The sequence below is a fragment of the Oncorhynchus mykiss genome, chromosome 18 (genome assembly GCF_013265735.2).
Source record: "Oncorhynchus mykiss isolate Arlee chromosome 18, USDA_OmykA_1.1, whole genome shotgun sequence".
Classification (NCBI taxonomy): domain Eukaryota; kingdom Metazoa; phylum Chordata; class Actinopteri; order Salmoniformes; family Salmonidae; genus Oncorhynchus; species Oncorhynchus mykiss.
In genome coordinates this window covers 64,843,301-64,862,940 of record NC_048582.1, presented here as the reverse complement: position 1 = coordinate 64,862,940, position 19,640 = coordinate 64,843,301, and the positions used below count along the sequence as shown (strand labels likewise).

The 19,640-nt window shown below is 43.1% G+C and overlaps 1 protein-coding gene across 10 annotated transcripts in view; it reads right to left on the bottom strand.

Annotated features, from left to right (window-relative positions):
- The window catches only part of LOC110496692 (MAP7 domain-containing protein 1), a 91,834-nt gene extending 72,801 nt beyond the window's left edge, over nt 1-19,033 (bottom strand). For all 10 annotated transcript variants that reach the window (XM_036953502.1, XM_036953506.1, XM_036953505.1 and 7 more), the window contains exon 1: nt 18,621-19,033. In XM_036953502.1, coding sequence (XP_036809397.1) covers nt 18,621-18,687 — 67 coding nt within the window. In that variant the 5' untranslated portion in view covers nt 18,688-19,033. The remainder of the gene's footprint in view (nt 1-18,620) is intronic.
- Between the last annotated feature and the right edge of the window lie 607 nt (nt 19,034-19,640).

The window sequence follows — 19,640 nt, the reverse complement described above, 5'->3', positions numbered from 1 at the left end:
AGGACAGAGGACAGTGGAGGAGAGAGGAGGACAGAGGAGGAGAGTGGAGGACAGTGGAGGACAGAGGAGGAGAGTGGAGGACAGAGGAGGAGAGTGGAGGACAGAGGATGAGAGTGGAGGACAGAGGACAGTGGAGGAGAGAGGCAGAGGAGGCAGCCGGCGAGTGTTTCACTGTTTTCCTGGAACAGACAGGAGGTGACAGGAGGTGACCTTGTTCCTGATGCTGCCAGGGAAAAGACGTGACGGGAAGGAAAGAGAAAGTCTACGTCCCAAATGACACTCCATTCCCTATGTAGTGCACTCCTTTTTTTTACCAGGGCCCATTCAGCTCTGGTTAAAAGTAGTGCACTATATAGGGAATAGGGTGCCATTTGGGACGCATACAAAACCACAGAGACACAGGAGGCCAACTTAGCCTCGGCAGGTAGGCAATCAGTCACGGTTCAATCATTGTAATGGAAAAACAGTGTGGCGTCACTATAGAGATAGAGAAGGTAATCGATTGAGTTATGGACCGACGGAACGAAAGGAAGCCCTGTTACGGTCAACCCACTATCACAAACGGTTGTGAAATAAACACAAATTACTTGTCAATTTTTTTGCATCTCTGTGGTTGTTGTTGTTGTTGTTGTTGACGTATTGTTGCATATAACGTGAAGGTCTAGCAACCCAAACATTGCATGTCCGAATCACATGATGGACAACTTTAGCATTTTAGCTAATTAGGAACTACTTACTACTTTTTAACTAGTTAGCTGGCATTAAGCTAACCCTTACCTTAAATAAAAAGGTTAAATAGAAAATGGAATTAGTTATGGAGAAAATGGTGTATTAGACACGAATGCGCTATGAAGAATAAAATCGTGTGGTGGCCATTTTTTTCTTTGTGTACCTGTCATGATTATCACATGTATTTCAGGATCATCTGCGATAGTGGTTACAGTAGATCCCTGTATCAGAGGTGTAGTCTGCCTGCTTCTCTCCTCTGGTTCTGCTTGAAAAATAAAGGATGCAAGGACCAGGGATATTATCTTTAATCAGAGCACATCCCTCGCAAGGCCTCAGGGCAGTACGGTATCCCAGGGTGTGTTCTCAGAGCATGCACAGATCAACCGGCAGGCATATTTACTGGAATTTTCAACCTCTCCTTGTCCCAGTCTGTAATCCTCACGTCTTTAACTGACCACCATTATTCCTGTTTCTAAGAACACTAAGGCTTCATGCCACAATGACTACTGCCCTCACATCTGTAATCATGAAGAGCTTTGAAAGACTGGTTATGGCACACATCAACTCCATTATCCCAGACACCCTTGAGACCCACTCAAATTTGCAAACCGCCCCAACAGATCCATAGACAACGCAATCTCAATTGCACTCCACACTGCCCTCACCCACCTAGATAAGAGGAATACCTGTGTAAGAACGCTGTTCATTGACTACAGCTCAAAGTTCAACACCATTGTCCCCTCAAAGCTCGTCACCAATGCTTAAGATCATGGGACGGAACACCGTCCTCTGCAACTGGATCCTGGACTTCCTGACGGGCCGCCACCAGGTGGTAAGGGTAGGCAACATCACCTCCACCACGCTAACTCTCAACACTGGGGCCCCCTCAGGGGTGTGTGCTTAGTCCCCTCCTATACTCGCTGTTCACCCACAACACTACAGAGCTCTAATATAATTGTGGACTATACTATACAGCATTCGGAAAAGTATTCAGACCCCTTTTGACTTTTCTTAGTTTTTTTGTTACGTTACAGCTTTATTCTAAAATGGATTCAATTGTTTTTTATCACAAAAATAAATAAAAAATGTATCTTTTAAATGTTTTATACATTAGCAAAAAAAAATGTAAAAAACTTTTTTCGCTTTGTCAATATGGGGTCAATATGGGGTCAATATGGAGTTAATATGGGGTCAATATGGGGTCAATATGGAGTTAATATGGGGTCAATATGGGGTCAATATGGAGTTAATATGGGGTCAATATGGGGTCAATATGGAGTTAATAATATGGGGTCAATATGGGGTCAATATGGAGTTAATATGGGGTCAATATGGGGTCAATATGGGGTCAATATGGAGTTAATATGGAGTTAATATGGGGTATTGTGTGTAGATTGATGAAAAAAAAACATGTTTTAATCCATTTTGGAATAAGGTTGTTACGCAACAAAATGTGGAAAAAGTCAAGGGGTCTGAATACTTTCCGAAGGCACTGTATATTGATTGAGTGGGTAAAAAAAAACCTGTTAAATCAGATTAACTTGTGTAGATCAATGAAGTATTTCACCCATGTTTATGCATACTGCTATTTAAATCAGTAGGTGTGTTAAACATTACATACAAGCAATGCAGCAATCTGCTTGTAACAAAGTCTATTCAAGTTTAATGCAAAAGGTGGACAGATGCCATCCTACCAGCTTGCATAGCAAGAAATCAAGTACTTAACACATAAAATGGATTAAATTGTATCAAAATGACCAAAGTAAACTTTAACGGTGTGACAATCCTGCCCCGGGGACATGTACTATAAAACTGTGTGCTGCTGAAGAAGAGAAGAAGAGAGGAAAGAAAGTGCCTCTGGTCTGGTTGTAATACAATAGCTAGTCAGAGAGGGACCTTACTAACTGACAGATTCAACAGGCACTATTATGAATATGATGGATGACCTCACTTCCTGGATCTGGATCCAGATGATAATAATGATAATACATTATATTTATATTGCGCTTTTCAAGGACCTAAAGTCACTTAATACAAGTAAAAAACTCAGGCAGAAGTGAAGATTGAATGAAACTACAATAGATTGAATATTGTTCTAACAAAACAAGGACAAAAAATGGAGAAATATGAAACTATGAGAATAACAAAAATATCCAATAACTAGGCCTATGCTTCGACAGTAGCTCAAATTAAACCATGCATATTAAAACGCTATACTGTGTGTTTAGCAACTCTAATTAGTGAGTAATCTGCATAAATATGCATGTAACCACACTTTAAAAGCAAATTAACATGAGAAGCATGGACTAGATAAAAACGCATTGTCTTGTTAGCCATTGTCTTTCCATCTTAATTATTCACATTGTGACCCCCTTTTTCCTGCTACCTCGAATTAAACACATCCTGCTTTTAACTCGATCTAAATCTGTGATGCAGTTTCACAGTTTTAAAAACAGAATCGAACACACACACCTTTCTCTGTTAAAATCAACCAAATGCCTTTTGTAACTTAGAAACATATTCCATCAATGTTTCTGTATTTCATTTACAATAAATTTGCTCATATTTAAAAAAATAAAAAAACATTTTCATTTTGTCATTATAGGTTACTGCGTGTAGATGGGTGACAAATCCAAACATAAATGTAATCCATTTTAAATTCAGGCTGCAACACAACAAAATGTGGAATAAGTCAAGGGGTAGGAATACCACCCGAAGGCACTGTAGCTGTATTTCTTACGTACCGAATATTGAATTGGCTACAAAGGAAATCCTAGTCGTCACAAAGCAGAGTTGAGGCATCGACTACAACCCTCCAACTGGCATATAATGTTAAACTCATGACTGTTTTCTGTTTTCTTTTCATCTGTAAAGAAGCATTTCAATAAAATTGGATCTTTGGGTAAGAAAGGGATAACGGATGAGGCAATATTTTACAGTTAAAAACAATAGCATTTTAACATAGCTCATAGTCAGACATGAAAGGATTTCCTCATATTCAACAGTCTTCTCGACATCACTGCCACTGATGGCCATTTTCGGCTCAAGGGGAGCTCTTATATTCAAATCCAAGGCAAGAACATTTCTTACATTCTTACCATGTTTTGTTGTCTTGTGCTATTTTGTTTGTCGGGCAGAGTGGCTCGTGTCTAATTCAAGCCTCTCGGAGTGATCATGGGAGTGACGCAGCTAAGGTGGCAAAACGAGGGTACTGGAACTTTCCAAGTTTACCAATAGAATAACCAGTGCTTGGGCCTCCCGAGTGGTGCTAGAGGTGTCACTACAGACCGGGGTTCGATCGCGGGCTGTGTCACAACTGGCTGTGACCGGGAGTCCCATAGGGCAGTGCACAATTGGCCCAGCATCTACGGGTTAAAGGAGGGTTTGGCCGGGAGGAGCTTTACTTGACTCATCGAGCTCTAGCGACTCCTTGTGGCGGGCCGGGCACTTGCAGGCTGACCTTGGTCATCAGTTGAACGGTGTTTCTTCCGACACATTAGTGCGGCTGGGTTCCGGGTTAAGCGGTCGGGTGTTAAGAAGCGCAGTTTGGCGAGACATGTTTCGGGGGACTCGAGACTCAACCTTCGCCACCCGAGCATATTGGGGAATTGCAGCGATGAGACAAGATCGAAATTGGGGATAAAAAAATGATTTAAAAAATGACAAATAATACAAATAATAATAGAATAACCCGTGTTTGACTTGGATGAAAGAGGTGCAGGAGTTGTCTTTTTCCAAGTCCTTCACAGAAATGATCAAACGGCATTATGCATTATGCTATAGAGACCTCTGATTATTCAGAGGTCTGTTAAGGGTTCATACGCATTTTGACAGATGGAATTCCATGACTTTTCCACGACTTTTAACCATATTTCCATGACCGATAATTGGTGGAGTCTATGTAGCGTACATGAAAAGGTCAGCATAGCAGAAGGCTGCTGGTTTCTGATCCCATGTAGGCCTACTATCTCCTGCCTTTGTGTCCTTGATCAAGGCACTTAACCCCTCACAAATGAGAATAACTACACTGTTAGGCTACTGTATAAAACACATGTGGTCAACCCTCCACCTGGAGAGTGGTATGCAGGCTTTTGATCCAACCCAGAAACACACCCGAGTTGCTTATCAAGATGGTGTTATGCAGATGATGTTTAGGCTACAGTGTGGTGTGTTAGACCAGGGCTGATGTTTAGGCTACAGTGTGGTGTGTTAGACCAGGGCTGATGTTTAGGCTACAGTGTGGTGTGTTAGACCAGGGCTGATGTTTAGGCTACAGTGTGGTGTGTTAGACCAGGGCTGATGTTTAGGCTACAGTGTGGTGTGTTAGACCAGGGCTGATGTTTAGGCTACAGTGTGGTGTGTTAGACCAGGGCTGATGTTTAGGCTACAGTGTGGTGTGTTAGACCAGGGCTGATGTTTATGCTACAGTGTGGTGTGTTAGACCAGGGCTGATGTTTAGGCTACAGTGTGGTGTGTTAGACCAGGGATGATGTTTAGGCTACAGTGTGGTGTATTAGACCAGGGCTGATGTTTAGGCTACAGTGTGGTGTGTTAGACCAGGGCTGATGTTTAGGCTACAGTGTATTGTGTTAGACCAGGGCTGATGTTTAGGCTACAGTGTGGTGTGTTAGACCAGGGCTGATGTTTAGACTACAGTGTGGTGTGTTAGACCAGGGCTGATGTTTAGGCTACAGTGTGGTGTGTTAGACCAGGGCTGATGTTTAGACTACAGTGTGGTGTGTTAGACCAGGGCTGATGTTTAGACTACAGTGTGGTGTGTTAGACCAGGGCTGATGTTTAGGCTACAGTGTGGTGTGTTAGACCAGGGCTGATGTTTAGGCTACAGTGTGGTGTGTTAGACCAGGGCTGATGTTTAGGCTACAGTGTGGTGTGTTAGACCAGGGCTGATGTTTAGACTACAGTGTGGTGTGTTAGACCAGGGCTGATGTTTAGGCTACAGTGTGGTGTGTTAGACCAGGGCTGATGTTTAGGCTACAGTGTGGTGTATTAGACCAGGGCTGATGTTTAGGCTACAGTGTGGTGTGTTAGACCAGGGCTGATGTTTAGGCTACAGTGTGGTGTGTTAGACCAGGGCTGATGTTTAGGCTACAGTGTGGTGTATTAGACCAGGGCTGATGTTTAGGCTACAGTGTATTGTGTTAGACCAGGGCTGATGTTTAGGCTACAGTGTGGTGTGTTAGACCAGGGCTGATGTTTAGACTACAGTGTGGTGTAATTGAACAGGGCTGATGTTTAGGCTACAGTGTGGTGTGTTAGACCAGGGCTGATGTTTAGGCTACAGTGTGGTGTATTAGACCAGGGCTGATGTTTAGGCTACAGTGTGGTGTGTTAGACCAGGGCTGATGTTTAGGCTACAGTGTGTTGTGTTAGACCAGGGCTGATGTTTAGGCTACAGTGTGGTGTGTTAGACCAGGGCTGATGTTTAGGCTACAGTGTGGTGTGTTAGACCAGGGCTGATGTTTAGGCTACAGTGTGGTGTATTAGACCAGGGCTGATGTTTAGGCTACAGTGTGGTGTGTTAGACCAGGGCTGATGTTTAGGCTACAGTGTATTGTGTTAGACCAGGGCTGATGTTTAGGCTACAGTGTGGTGTGTTAGACCAGGGCTGATGTTTAGACTACAGTGTGGTGTAATTGAACAGGGCTGATGTTTAGGCTACAGTGTGGTGTGTTAGACCAGGGCTGATGTTTAGGCTACAGTGTGGTGTGTTAGACCAGGGCTGATGTTTAGACTACAGTGTGGTGTGTTAGACCAGGGCTGATGTTTAGACTACAGTGTGGTGTGTTAGACCAGGGCTGATGTTTAGGCTACAGTGTGGTGTGTTAGACCAGGGCTGATGTTTAGGCTACAGTGTGGTGTGTTAGACAAGGGCTGATGTTTAGGCTATAGTGTGGTGTATTAGACAAGGGCTGATGTTTAGGCTACAGTGTGGTGTGTTAGACCAGGGCTGATGTTTAGGCTACAGTGTGGTGTGTTAGACCAGGGCTGATGTTTAGGCTACAGTGTGGTGTGTTAGACCAGGGCTGATGTTTAGACTACAGTGTGGTGTGTTAGACCAGGGCTGATGTTTAGACTACAGTGTGGTGTGTTAGACCAGGGCTGATGTTTAGGCTACAGTGTGGTGTGTTAGACCAGGGCTGATGTTTAGGCTACAGTGTGGTGTGTTAGACAAGGGCTGATGTTTAGGCTACAGTGTGGTGTGTTAGACCAGGGCTGATGTTTAGGCTACAGTGTGGTGTGTTAGACCAGGGCTGATGTTTAGGCTACAGTGTGGTGTGTTAGACCAGGGCTGATGTTTAGACTACAGTGTGGTGTGTTAGACCAGGGCTGATGTTTAGGCTACAGTGTGGTGTGTTAGACCAGGGCTGATGTTTAGACTACAGTGTGGTGTAATTTAACAGGGCTGATGTTTAGGCTACAGTGTGGTGTGTTAGACCAGGGCTGATGTTTAGGCTACAGTGTGGTGTGTTAGACCAGGGCTGATGTTTAGACTACAGTGTGGTGTGTTAGACCAGGGCTGATGTTTAGGCTACAGTGTGGTGTATTAGACCAGGGCTGATGTTTAGGCTACAGTGTGGTGTGTTAGACCAGGGCTGATGTTTAGGCTACAGTGTGGTGTGTTAGACCAGGGCTGATGTTTAGGCTACAGTGTGGTGTGTTAGACCAGGGCTGATGTTTAGGCTACAGTGTGGTGTGTTAGACAAGGGCTGATGTTTAGGCTACAGTGTGGTTTATTAGACAAGGGCTGATGTTTAGGCTACAGTGTGGTGTGTTAGACCAGGGCTGATGTTTAGGCTACAGTGTGGTGTGTTAGACCAGGGCTGATGTTTAGACTACAGTGTGGTGTGTTAGACCAGGGCTGATGTTTAGGCTACAGTGTGGTGTGTTAGACAAGGGCTGATGTTTAGGCTACAGTGTGGTGTATTAGACAAGGGCTGATGTTTAGACTACAGTGTGGTGTGTTAGACCATGGCTGATGTTTAGGCTACAGTGTGGTGTGTTAGACCAGGGCTGATGTTTAGGCTACAGTATTATTATTTTTTTGTATTAGACAAGGGCTGATGTTTAGGCTACAGTGTGTTGTATTAAACCAGGGCTGATGTTTAGGTTACAGTGTGTTGTATTAAACCAGGGCTGATGTTTATGTTACAGTGTGGTGTATTAAACCAGGGCTGTTTGTTTTGGTTGTGTTTCAGATTATTTTGTGCCCAATAGAAATGAATGGTAAATAATGTACGGTATCGTTTTGGAGTTATTTATTGTAAATAAGAATATGTTTCTAAACACTTCTACATGAATGTGGATGCTACCATGGTTACGGATAATCCCAAACGGATAATCCCAAATGAATCGTTAAATAAATAATGACTGAGAAAGTTACAGATGCCAAATATCATACCCCCAAGACATGCTAGACCAGGGGTGGGCAAACGTTTTGGCTCGAGGGCCACATCGGGATTTTGAAATTCAACGGAGGACACACGGCTCTCGACCTTCGCCTCTCCCGAGTCCGTATGGGAGTTGCAGCGATGGGATAAGACTGTATCTACCAATTGGATACCACAAAATTGGGGAGAAAAAAGGGGCAAAAAATATATATAATAATACAAATGTAAAAAATGTTGTGGTCTCGCAGGCTGGATTGAAGTGCCCGGTGGGCCGTACTTTACCCCCCCTTTTGCTAGCCTCTCACAATTACAATAACAGGAGAGGGTAGAATTTTTTTGCGTCTAACTTTCTCACGCATCATTATTCACGGTTCCCTCAGGAAACATGATTTATTACAAATAGAATGAAAAAAGCTGTAATATCCTAAACATAAACCACCAACTTAGCGAATCCCATTGGTGTTTAATATGAGGGTTTCAGCATGAAATCGAGAGCTTGGAACTATGAGGTTGTATCTGCATTTATGTCCAAATGTTATTATTGACATAGCCTTGTTCTATTCAATGTGCTCTACCTATATAGAAGTCTTAATACCCCAATTCATGTTGCTAAGTTCAGAAGAATAAAATATAGAAATACCTGACACCATTCAAACGATTTTAAGTACCTTGGCATCATACTTGATTCCAACCTCTCTTTTAAAAAGCATGTGAAAAAGGTAATTCAAATAACCAAATTCAACCTAGCTCATTTCCGATTTATACGAAATAGTTTGACTACAGAGGTAGCAAAACTGTACTTCAAATCTATGATACTCCCCCACTTCACATACTGCTTGACTAGTTGGGCCCAAGCTTGCTGTACAACATTAAAACCTATTCAGTCTGTCTACAAACAGGCTCTCAAAGTGCTTGATAGGAAGCCCAATAGCCATCATCATTGTCACATTCTTAGAAAGCATGAGCTCTTGAGTTGGGAAAATCTTGTGCAATACACCGACGCATGTCTTGTATTCAAGATCCTTAATGGCCTGGCTCCCCCTCCACTCAATATTTTTGTTAAACAGAAAACCCAGACATATGGCAGCAGATCCACAAGGTCTGCCATGAGAGGTGACTGTATAGTTCCCCTAAGGAAAAGCACCTTTAGTAAATCTGCATTCTCTGTGAGAGCTTCCCATGTCTGGAATACACTGCCATCAGACACACATAACTGCACCACCTATCACACTTTCACAAAATGCTTGAAGACATGGCTAAAGGTCAATCAGATTTGTGAACATGGTCCCTAGCTGTGTGTTGCCGCTTTCCATGTTGTCTGTTGTCTGTAGCTTGTGAGGTGTGGAAACACTTTGTTGCTTTTATGAATTTTGTCTTGCTGCTTTTTGTTTTATGTTGCTCTGTCTGTATGCTACGTGTTGCTTGTCCTATGTTGCTCTGTCTGTATGCTATGTCTTGCTTGTCCTATGTTGCTATTGTCTATATTGTAATTGTTTTTAATAACCTGCCCAGGGACTGCGGTTGAAAATTAGCCGGCTGGCTAAAACCGGCACTTTTACTGAAACGTTGATTAATGTGCACTGTCTCTGTAAAAATAAAAAATAAACTCAAACTCAAACCAATAAGGGTTTGTAACTTCAAAGCCAATCATCTCCTCTTTTTGCAGATAGAAACTTATAGTCAGACAGAATAACAACAAAAAAATCCAGAAAAAAGCATGTCAGAAATGTTATAAATTGATTTGCATTTTAATGAGGGAAATAAGTATTTGACCCCTCTGCAAAACATGACTTAGTACTTGGTGGCAAAACCCTTGTTGGCAATCACAGAGATCAGACGTTTCTTGTAGTTGGCCACCAGGTTTGCACACATCTCAGGAGGGATTTTGTCCCACTCCTCTTTGCAGATCTTTTCCAAGTCATTAAGGTTGAGGCTGACATTTGGCAACTCGAACCTTCAGCTCCCTCAACATATTTTCTATGGGATTAAGGTCTGGAGACTGTCTAGGCCACTCCAGGACCTTAATGTGCCTCTTCTTGAGACACTCCTTTGTTGCCTTGGCCGTGTGTTTGGGGTCATTGTCATGCTGGAATACCCATCCACGACCCATTTTCAATGCCCTGGCTGAGGGAAGGAGGTTCTCACCCAAGATTTGACGGCACATGGCTCCGTCCATCGTCCCTTTGATGCGGTGAAGTTGTCCTGTCCCCTTAGCAGAAAAACACCCCCAAAGCATGTTTCCACCTCCATGTTTGACGGTGGGGATGGTGTTCTTGGGGTCATAGGTAGCATTCCTCCCCCTCCAAACACGGCGAGTTGAGTTGATGCCAAAGAGCCACATTTTGGTCTCATCTGACCACAACACTTTCACCCAGTTTGCCAATGAACATCTGAATGATTCAGAGGACAACTTCGGACGGGCATGTATATGTGCTTTCTTGAGCAGGGGGACCTTGCGGGCGCTGCAGGATTTCAGTCCTTCATGGCACAGTGTGTTACCAATTGTTTTCTTGGTGACTATTACTGCATTGTCGGAACTAGAAGCACAAGCATTTCGCTACACTCGCATTAACATCTGCTAACCATGTGTATGTGACAAATACAATTTTATTTGATCCCAGCTGCCTTGAGATCATTGACAAGATCCTCCCATGTAGTTCTGGGCTGATTCCTCACCATTCTCATGATTATTGAAACTCCACGAGGTGAGAACTTGCATGGAGCCCCAGGCTGAGGGAGATTGATAGTTCTTTTGTGTTTCTTCCATTTGCGAATAATCGCACCAACTGTTGTCACCTTCTCACCAAGCTGCTTGGTGATGGTCTTGTAGCCCATTACAGCCTTCTGTAGGTCTACAATCTTGTTACAATCTTGTTGATAATTTCTTTGTCAGTGGGCAAATGTACAAAATGAGCAGGGGATCAAATACTTTTTTCCCTCACTGTAGATGTTTTTTTCATTAATTAGGCTAAATACTCTTGAACCATATGGTCTATCTACTAGAAACTCATGGACAATACAGACACCGAAGTATATGAATACATTTTGTTAAAGTTATTCAAGCATAAATTACCAAAATTAAGATAGATTTTCAGTTAATTACCAATCCATGACAAAATTACTGAATATTTTAGTAACTTTGGTAAATTGCCAGTAGCTATGCAATCCTAGATATAACTATTTCTGTCACAGAATTCCATTGTTTCTCCCTTCCTATACGTGTAATATAATGTTTTGACACAGTAAAATTGATCTCTGTGGAAAATATGAGAGGCCTAGAGACATGAGTAGGATTCCTCAGTAATTGAAAACAGACATTAGAATCTTACGTTAGTCATCAATGACTTCAGTGTTTTACAATGGGAGCGGAAACGTGAGCCCGTCTCTGGATAGGTTACTATCCCAAATAGCACCCTATTCCTTACATAGTAACCTACTTTTGACGAGGACCCAATAGGGAATAGGGTGCCATTTGGGACGTCCTCTAAGGCGATGACCTCGTCTGTCTCTATACACTACAGGATGTCTCTATGCACTACAGGATGGAGCTCTTCCTCTAGTTCCTGTGGGAGAGGTCAGTGACCATGGCCCTGATTTATACCAGCTTGAGCTGCACGGTGAGTGTGTGTATGTGGCTGCTACTGCTCGCTGACGTGGAGCGCTCTGGGCTCGGTTTCCCGATAGCAATGGAACTTTAGCTTCGGAAGGGTTTTAACGATGCGTCGTTCCTGCAACAGCCGAAGACGTAACATGCGTTTCTCAAAACACCAGCAGAGAGAATGTCCACTAAGTGCGTCGTGGAGACATACGTCGATACTTATAGGATCGAGAGAAGAAGAAAGAAAGAGGCAGCGATGCTCTCGGATCAGCTATTACCATTCAAATCTTACCTTAACATTATAATTATTCCACAATACTGACGACGCATCAGCTCCTAGAAAGATATTATTATCATTGGCGGCAAATATTGAGGGGACTTATTCTAATATAAATCTCCTGAATAAGGATGTGGAAATTGAAGCTTTGGCACATCATGTTGCTACACACCATGAAATATATTGAGGCAGAAATGACAGACAGTAGCAAAATAATCCAATCAAAACGTAGTTTATTTCTCACATGCGTCGAATACAACCTTACCGTGAAATGATTACTTACAAGCCCTTAACCGACAATGCAGTCCAAGAAATAGAATTAAGAAAATATTTACTTAAAAAAATATATATACAGTGCCTTGCGAAAGTATTCGGCCCCTTTGAACTTTGCGAACTTTTGCCACATTTCAGGCTTCAAACATAAAGATATAAAACTGTATTTTTTTGTGAAGAATCAACAACAAGTGGGACACAATCATGAAGTGGAACGACATTTATTGGATATTTAAAACTTTTTTAACAAATCAAAAACTGAAAAATTGGGCGTGCAAAATTATTCAGCCCTTTACTTTCAGTGCAGCAAACTCTCTCCAGAAGTTCAGTGAGGATCTCTGAATGATCCAATGTTGACCTGAATGACTAATGATGATAAATACAATCCACCTGTGTGTAATCAAGTCTCCGTATAAATGCACCTGCACTGTGATAGTCTCAGAGGTCCGTTAAAAGCGCAGAGAGCATCATGAAGAACAAGGAACACACCAGGCAGGTCAAAGATACTGTTGTGAAGAAGTTTAAAGCCGGATTTGGATACAAAAAGATTTCCCAAGCTTTAAACATCCCAAGGAGCACTGTGCAAACGATAATATTGAAATGGAAGGAGTATCAGACCACTGCAAATCTACCAAGACCTGGCCGTCCCTCTAAACTTTCAGCTCATACAAGGAGAAGACTGATCAGAGATGCAGCCAAGAGGCCCATGATCACTCTGGATGAACTGCAGAGATCTACAGCTGAGGTGGGAGACTCTGTCCATAGGGCAACAATCAGTCGCATATTGCACAAATCTGGCCTTTATGGAAGAGTGGCAAGAAGAAAGCCATTTCTTAAAGATATCCATAAAAAGTGTCGTTTAAAGTTTGCCACAAGCCACCTGGGAGACACACCAAACATGTGGAAGAAGGTGCTCTGGTCAGATGAAACCAAAATTGAACTTTTTGGCAACAATGCAAAACGTTATGTTTGGCGTAAAAGCAACACAGCTGAACACACCATCCCCACTGTCAAACATGGTGGTGGCAGCATCATGGTTTGGGCCTGCTTTTCTTCAGCAGGGACAGGGAAGATGGTTAAAATTGATGGGAAGATGGATGGAGCCAAATACAGGACCATTCTGGAAGAAAACCTGATGGAGTCTGCAAAAGACCTGAGACTGGGACGGAGATTTGTCTTCCAACAAGACAATGATCCAAAACATAAAGCAAAATCTACAATGGAATGGTTCAAAAATAAACATATCCAGGTGTTAGAATGGCAAAGTCAAAGTCCAGACCTGAATCCAATTGAGAATCTGTGGAAAGAACTGAAAACTGCTGTTCACAAATGCTCTCCATCCAACCTCACTGAGCTCGAGCTGTTTTGCAAGGAGGAATGGGAAAACATTTCAGTCTCTCGATGTGCAAAACTGATAGAGACATACCCCAAGCGACTTACAGCTGTAATCGCAGCAAAAGGTGGCGCTAAAAAGTATTAACTTAAGGGGGCTGAATAATTTTGCACGCCCAATTTTTCAGTTTTTGATTTGTTAAAAAAGTTTGAAATATCCAATAAATGTCGTTCCACTTCAGGATTGTGTCCCACTTGTTGTTGATTCTTCACAAAAAAATACAGTTTTATATCTTTATGTTTGAAGCCTGAAATGTGGCAAAAGGTCGCAAAGTTCAAGGGGGCCGAATACTTTCGCAAGGCACTGTATAATAATATAGATCTCAATTGAATGAACATGACATTTATTTCAATATTATTTAGTTATATGCCTGTGTGGCCTGTACTGTTAATTATCTTTTAAATTTGGTCATATGGGTTTTCATTTCAAACATTGTTTTATCCTTGTTTGTAACAATTCCAATGACATTGTCAACTTTGTATTTATAGTCAGCTTAGTTCGGTCGCAGAGAAACAGACATCTTGATTCTATGTTTAGCAGATATATTCTATGTAGGCCTGTATCTAACGAAACACTTAGCTGTTCTAAGTGGTCTGAGGCAGTCAGTCGGTAGATAACAAGCGTTTTCAAGTGCAACTTTAGTAACAATGGTTTTGGGAAACAGCTCTGAGATGTAACATTGATCCTATGAACTTAGCCTTAGCCGTGTTTCTACATCTGCATTGCTTGCTGTTTGGAGTTTTAGGCTCGGTTTCTGTACAGCACTTTGTGACATCTGCTGACGTCATTACACTAATGAGTCACTAATGAGTCACTAATGAGTCATTACACTAATGCCAGTTAGCAAGTGCGCTAAAGCTAGTAAGCAACTTCCTTCAAACTGGACACGGAGACATACAAATGTTTTCCACAAGTTCGTCTGACTCTGAGGAAGGAGATAAAGGGCTTCATTGCCAAAATCCTGAAGTATCGCTTTAAGATGTTTTTTAGGAAGCTGAGCCCAGATCTGTCTGCCTGAGAAACAGACACCTCCCTCCCTTCTCAGACGCCTACTGACCCAGCTAATGCCACAATAACATCCCTAGCTACCCTCCTGACCCGTCACTCCCCCCTGCTCGCTCGCAGCAGATATGGGCCTCTGGAGAAATAATACCTCACATTCTAACATGGCCCTTCCACACCCATCCCAACCCCTCCTCTCCCGAATGCACAAACACACAGTACCCCTGCCAATAGGAGACAAAACTGAAACTGAGAATTTCAACATGTCTGACTAAAGGAGAAATGAGAGAAGGTACTTTGTTATTTTCCGTAGTCAGTCTACCCCTCTAATTCAGCCCCTCTCTTAGCAGTAAATGTAATGGACGCTGTAGGCTAAATACAAGGTAATCACAACACGGTATGCACAATGTTATCTTAATCATGTGTATTACAGTTGAAAAACAAATGTTTTTGTCATCAAAAACAATTTGTTTTTCAACTGTTTTAATGAGAGAGAATGAGGGAACTTCTGTGGTGGGGGTGGTGTGTGTGTGTGTGGGGGGGGGGGGGGTCGTGCTGAAGCCAAAATCTACTTCTGAGTCCCAAATGGTTTCCTATTCCTATATAGTGCACTACTTTGGACCAGAGCCCATAGAGCTCTGGTCAAAATAAGTGCTCTATGTAGGGGATAGGGTACGATTTGGGACACACACTACATTTCCAGGCCAACTGTGATCTTGAATGTGGGCCAGGAACATTGCATCAGGAAAACTTTGAGAGAGTGGAAGAGGGTCCACGTCAGTCCGCGTCCCATGATTACTTCCACAGAAGAGAAGCTCTATTGTCTTGGAGCTCTATTCAAAGTTCTCCAGTTTAAAAAACAAATTTGCAACCAAGAAGATAAATAAAATCTTCAACAAGGCGTATTTTGAAACATAAAAACTTTTGTCAGTTCAGATCGTGACTGATAGTAGGCCTTATATACCACGGAACAGACTTACAAACACTTGCAGTATACTGCCAGTCCTCGGGATTTCAGTGATATCATATACAATACCACACATGTTCAAAAACACTTTCTGTCTGCATTAAACAAAAGCTGATTCATTGTCTTGACGAGGAAACGGGTGCCTCACTGCCATTCCTTTTGTGGTCCCAAATACCACCCTATTCCTTTTACAGTGCACTACCTCTGACCAAGGTCCATAGGGCTCCAGTCAAAAGTAGTGTACTATAGAGGGAATAGGGGGCCATTCGGGATGTAACCCTTTTGTGAGCTGCAAACAGAGCTTCTTGGAGGGGCTTAGTCTCATGGCTGCCTCAACTACAAAGCCACTAATGTTGCTCTTACAAGAGGACTCTGGTGCTTGTCTCTCTGTCTCAGTGTCATGGTGGCCCTCTAGCCCCCGGGGCTTCACATAGCTAACCCTATCCCTGAAGTGTCCCTCTACAGTCAGTGTCTGTGTCCCTCTCCAGTCAGTGTCCCTCTACAGTCAGTGTCCCTCTACAGTCAGTGTCCCTCTACAGTCAATGTCCCTCTCCAGTCAGTGTCCCTCTCCAGTCAGTGTCCCTCTCCAGTCAGTGTCCCTCTCCAGTCAGTGTCCCTCTACAGTCAATGTCCCTCTCCAGTCAGTGTCCCTCTCCAGTCAGTGTCCCTCTACAGTCAGTGTCTCAGTGTCCCTCTACAGTCAGTGTCCCTCTACAGTCAGTGTCCCTCTCCAGTCAGTGTCCCTCTACAGTCAGTGTCTCAGTGTCCCTCTACAGTCAGTGTCCCTCTACAGTCAGTGTCCCTCTCCAGTCTACCCGGCATCATGGCACTGCTCCTAGAGAGATGACAGGGGGTCAAGGGGAGAGTCTAACTGCAATAGGGTCGCGTCCTAAATGGCCGCCTATTCCATATAAAGTGTCTGTCTGTCTCTGTCTCTGCCTGTCTGTCTGTCTCTTTCTCTGTCTGTCTGACTGTCTGTCTGCATAGAGCAGAGCAAACCTATTCCACAGGAAAGGTAAACTATCATAAAAGCAGCGTGAGAAACAGGGTTCTCCTGTCACAGTGCTGGAGGTCAAATCAAACACCAGCCACAGGACAAGATAAACAGGGTTCTCCTGTCACAGTGCTGGAGATCAAATCAAACACCAGCCACGGGACAAGAGAAACAGGGTTCTCCTGTCACAGTGCTGGAGGTCAAATCAAACACCAGCCACGGGACAAGAGAAACAGGGTTCTCCTGTCACAGTGCTGGAGGTCAAATCATACACCAGCCACAGGACAAGAGAAACAGGGTTCTCCTGTCACAGTGCTGGAGGTCAAATCAAACACAGGACAAGAGAAACAGGGTTCTCCTGTCACAGTGCTGGAGGTCAGTAGTACTGTGCTTCTGGAATGATGAAGAGCTGCAGCACAGCGGTTCTGCCTCCATCAAGTGCCTGCCTTCCTCATCAAGAGGAAGAGCAGGGTTACCCTTACCAGCCTCCAGTGACCAAACCATCCACAAGACTAGAGGAATACAACACTGTACATCCCAATATGTTAGCCTATTGTTCACACCATCAAATCACCATTCAAACACATTATGATAGCCAAGATAACAGCCATCAGCTGGTTCATGACTAGAGGGTGTAATCAGACCAGGCCAGACCACTGCTATCAGCTGGTTCATGACTAGAGGGTGTAATCAGACCAGGCCAGACCACTGCTATCAGCTGGTTCATGACTAGAGGGTGTAATCAGACCAGACCACTGCTATCAGCTGGTTCATGACTAGAGGGTGTAATCAGACCAGGCCAGACCACTGCTATCAGCTGGTTCATGACTAGAGGGTGTAATCAGACCAGGCCAGACCACTGCTATCAGCTGGTTCATGACTAGAGGGTGTAATCAGACCAGGCCAGACCACTGCTATCAGCTGGTTCATGACTAGAGGGTGTAATCAGACCAGGCCAGACCACTGCTATCAGCTGGTTCATGACTAGAGGGTGTAATCAGACCAGGCCAGACCACTGCTATCAGCTGGTTCATGACTAGAGGGTGTAATCAGACCAGGCCAGACCACTGCTATCAGCTGGTTCATGACTAGAGGGTGTAATCAGACCAGGCCAGACCACTGCTATCAGCTGGTTCATGACTAGAGGGTGTAATCAGACCAGGCCAGACCACTGCTATCAGCTGGTTCATGACTAGAGGGTGTAATCAGACCAGGCCAGACCACTGCTAGCTCTGGTCCAGGGCGAACGTGCACTAGGCCTTGGACCAGAGCTAACCGACTGCATGGGCCAGGTTTACTGGTGGAATATTATTGTTTGTTACCAAGGTGCTGGTCTGCTATGGTAATCTATGTTGAGGTATAGGGTTTGACGCTGACAGCAACTGGACACTGTAGAGACACCAGCAGATTTCCAAAGTCAGGTTAATTTGAAAACGGCATTGTTTGTTGTGCCTGGTGCTGGATTGGTTCATTGGTATTGGATGGTAATAAAGAATTACATATAGGTCGCAGTATTTCCCAGCTCTCTGGCCAAGGAACGATGTCAGGGCATTTTGCACTATATTGAACATGCATCTTTCTGGTGCATCTTTCTGGTTTAATCGGGAGAGCAGGTGGCCAAAAGGCAACAAAAAACCGGCATTGATGCTTTGGTGAAAAAAATGTCTGATAGGAATAGTAGGGTATCAATCAATAAGATATGAATTATGTTTTTTTTTATTTTTTTTTTTTTATTCATGTTTATGTTAATGTCTATTCAAATTGTGTCCTGTTGATTTTGATTGGACAGATCAAACATAATGCTTTGGCATGCGCAGGCACACAGATTTAATCAACACGTCCATGAATACCAACACATTTACTCCAAGCATTCAATCCCCCCCCACTGTTGAAATATATTGTATTGTTAATTTGATCCTTTAGCACCGCATTAAGTGTGGCTAATGTGTCCTATGGTGGCGAGTATAAAATAACTTACATGTATCTGTTAATGTCAGTTTCTCCTCAATTTTTTTCTCAAGATCGTTGTATTCCATTTTTTCCATTCAAGCGATTGTCAGTCCCTTTCCAGTTGCAGTCATTCCTCAAATATATAGAAGGACAGGAGAAAAACTCTCTGTATACTCAGATCACCAACATGCTCTTCGTAGATCCAAGAGGGAACGGTAGGGGAATCAAATGATAGAATAACTAGACAGAAAAATCACGATGACAAGTAGTCTATGTACGTCTCTCTTATTTACTCTTGAACTACAGACCCTGTCACTGTCGGAACATATTGTATGACACATTAATATCAACAGAGTTGACCAAAGGAAAAGTCCGAGCTAGGCAGAGACTTGATCGTAGCAATAGGACTGCTTGTCGAATATCTGCACCCGACAGCCGCTGCCTGCCTCTCTGATTGACTGTACCATCTATCTTACCGGGGGTTAAGCAAAACCCGGTGCACCTATTGATCAGAATAATTTAACCGACAAAATGTTACCAAATGTTTAACCCGTCTCGATAATTGATTTACAGTTGCATTTTTGTACACTTAGAGTATATGGTTTGACGGGGGAAATGGGAGAATATATCGAACTTGCAAAACAATGATCCCCCTGTTAGAAATGGTTGCAGCCATCAGATACACACGCTGAACACTCATAGCAATGTATCTATCTAAGGAGCCCACAGACATCTGTGCTATAGCCATAATAACAGTTTAATGCAGCATTATTAACATGTCATTCATCAAAAGAGGGTTCTTAACATGATCTCTTGAATTCAGATAAGCTGCCCGTTGCAGTTGGACCTGCATGTTTTCTAATTTGAGTTCCTCTTTATTTTTTTTATGTGAGGCAATCAATGGATGGAACGAATAGTCTCACGTGAATCATTTCTGTTTTAATTCATTCAGCCTGTAGTTTGACACCATGACAAGATCGTTAAGAATTAATGCATTTATCCTGCAGTCAGAGGTGGAAGTCTGGTGTCTATTTTCCATTTAGGTAAG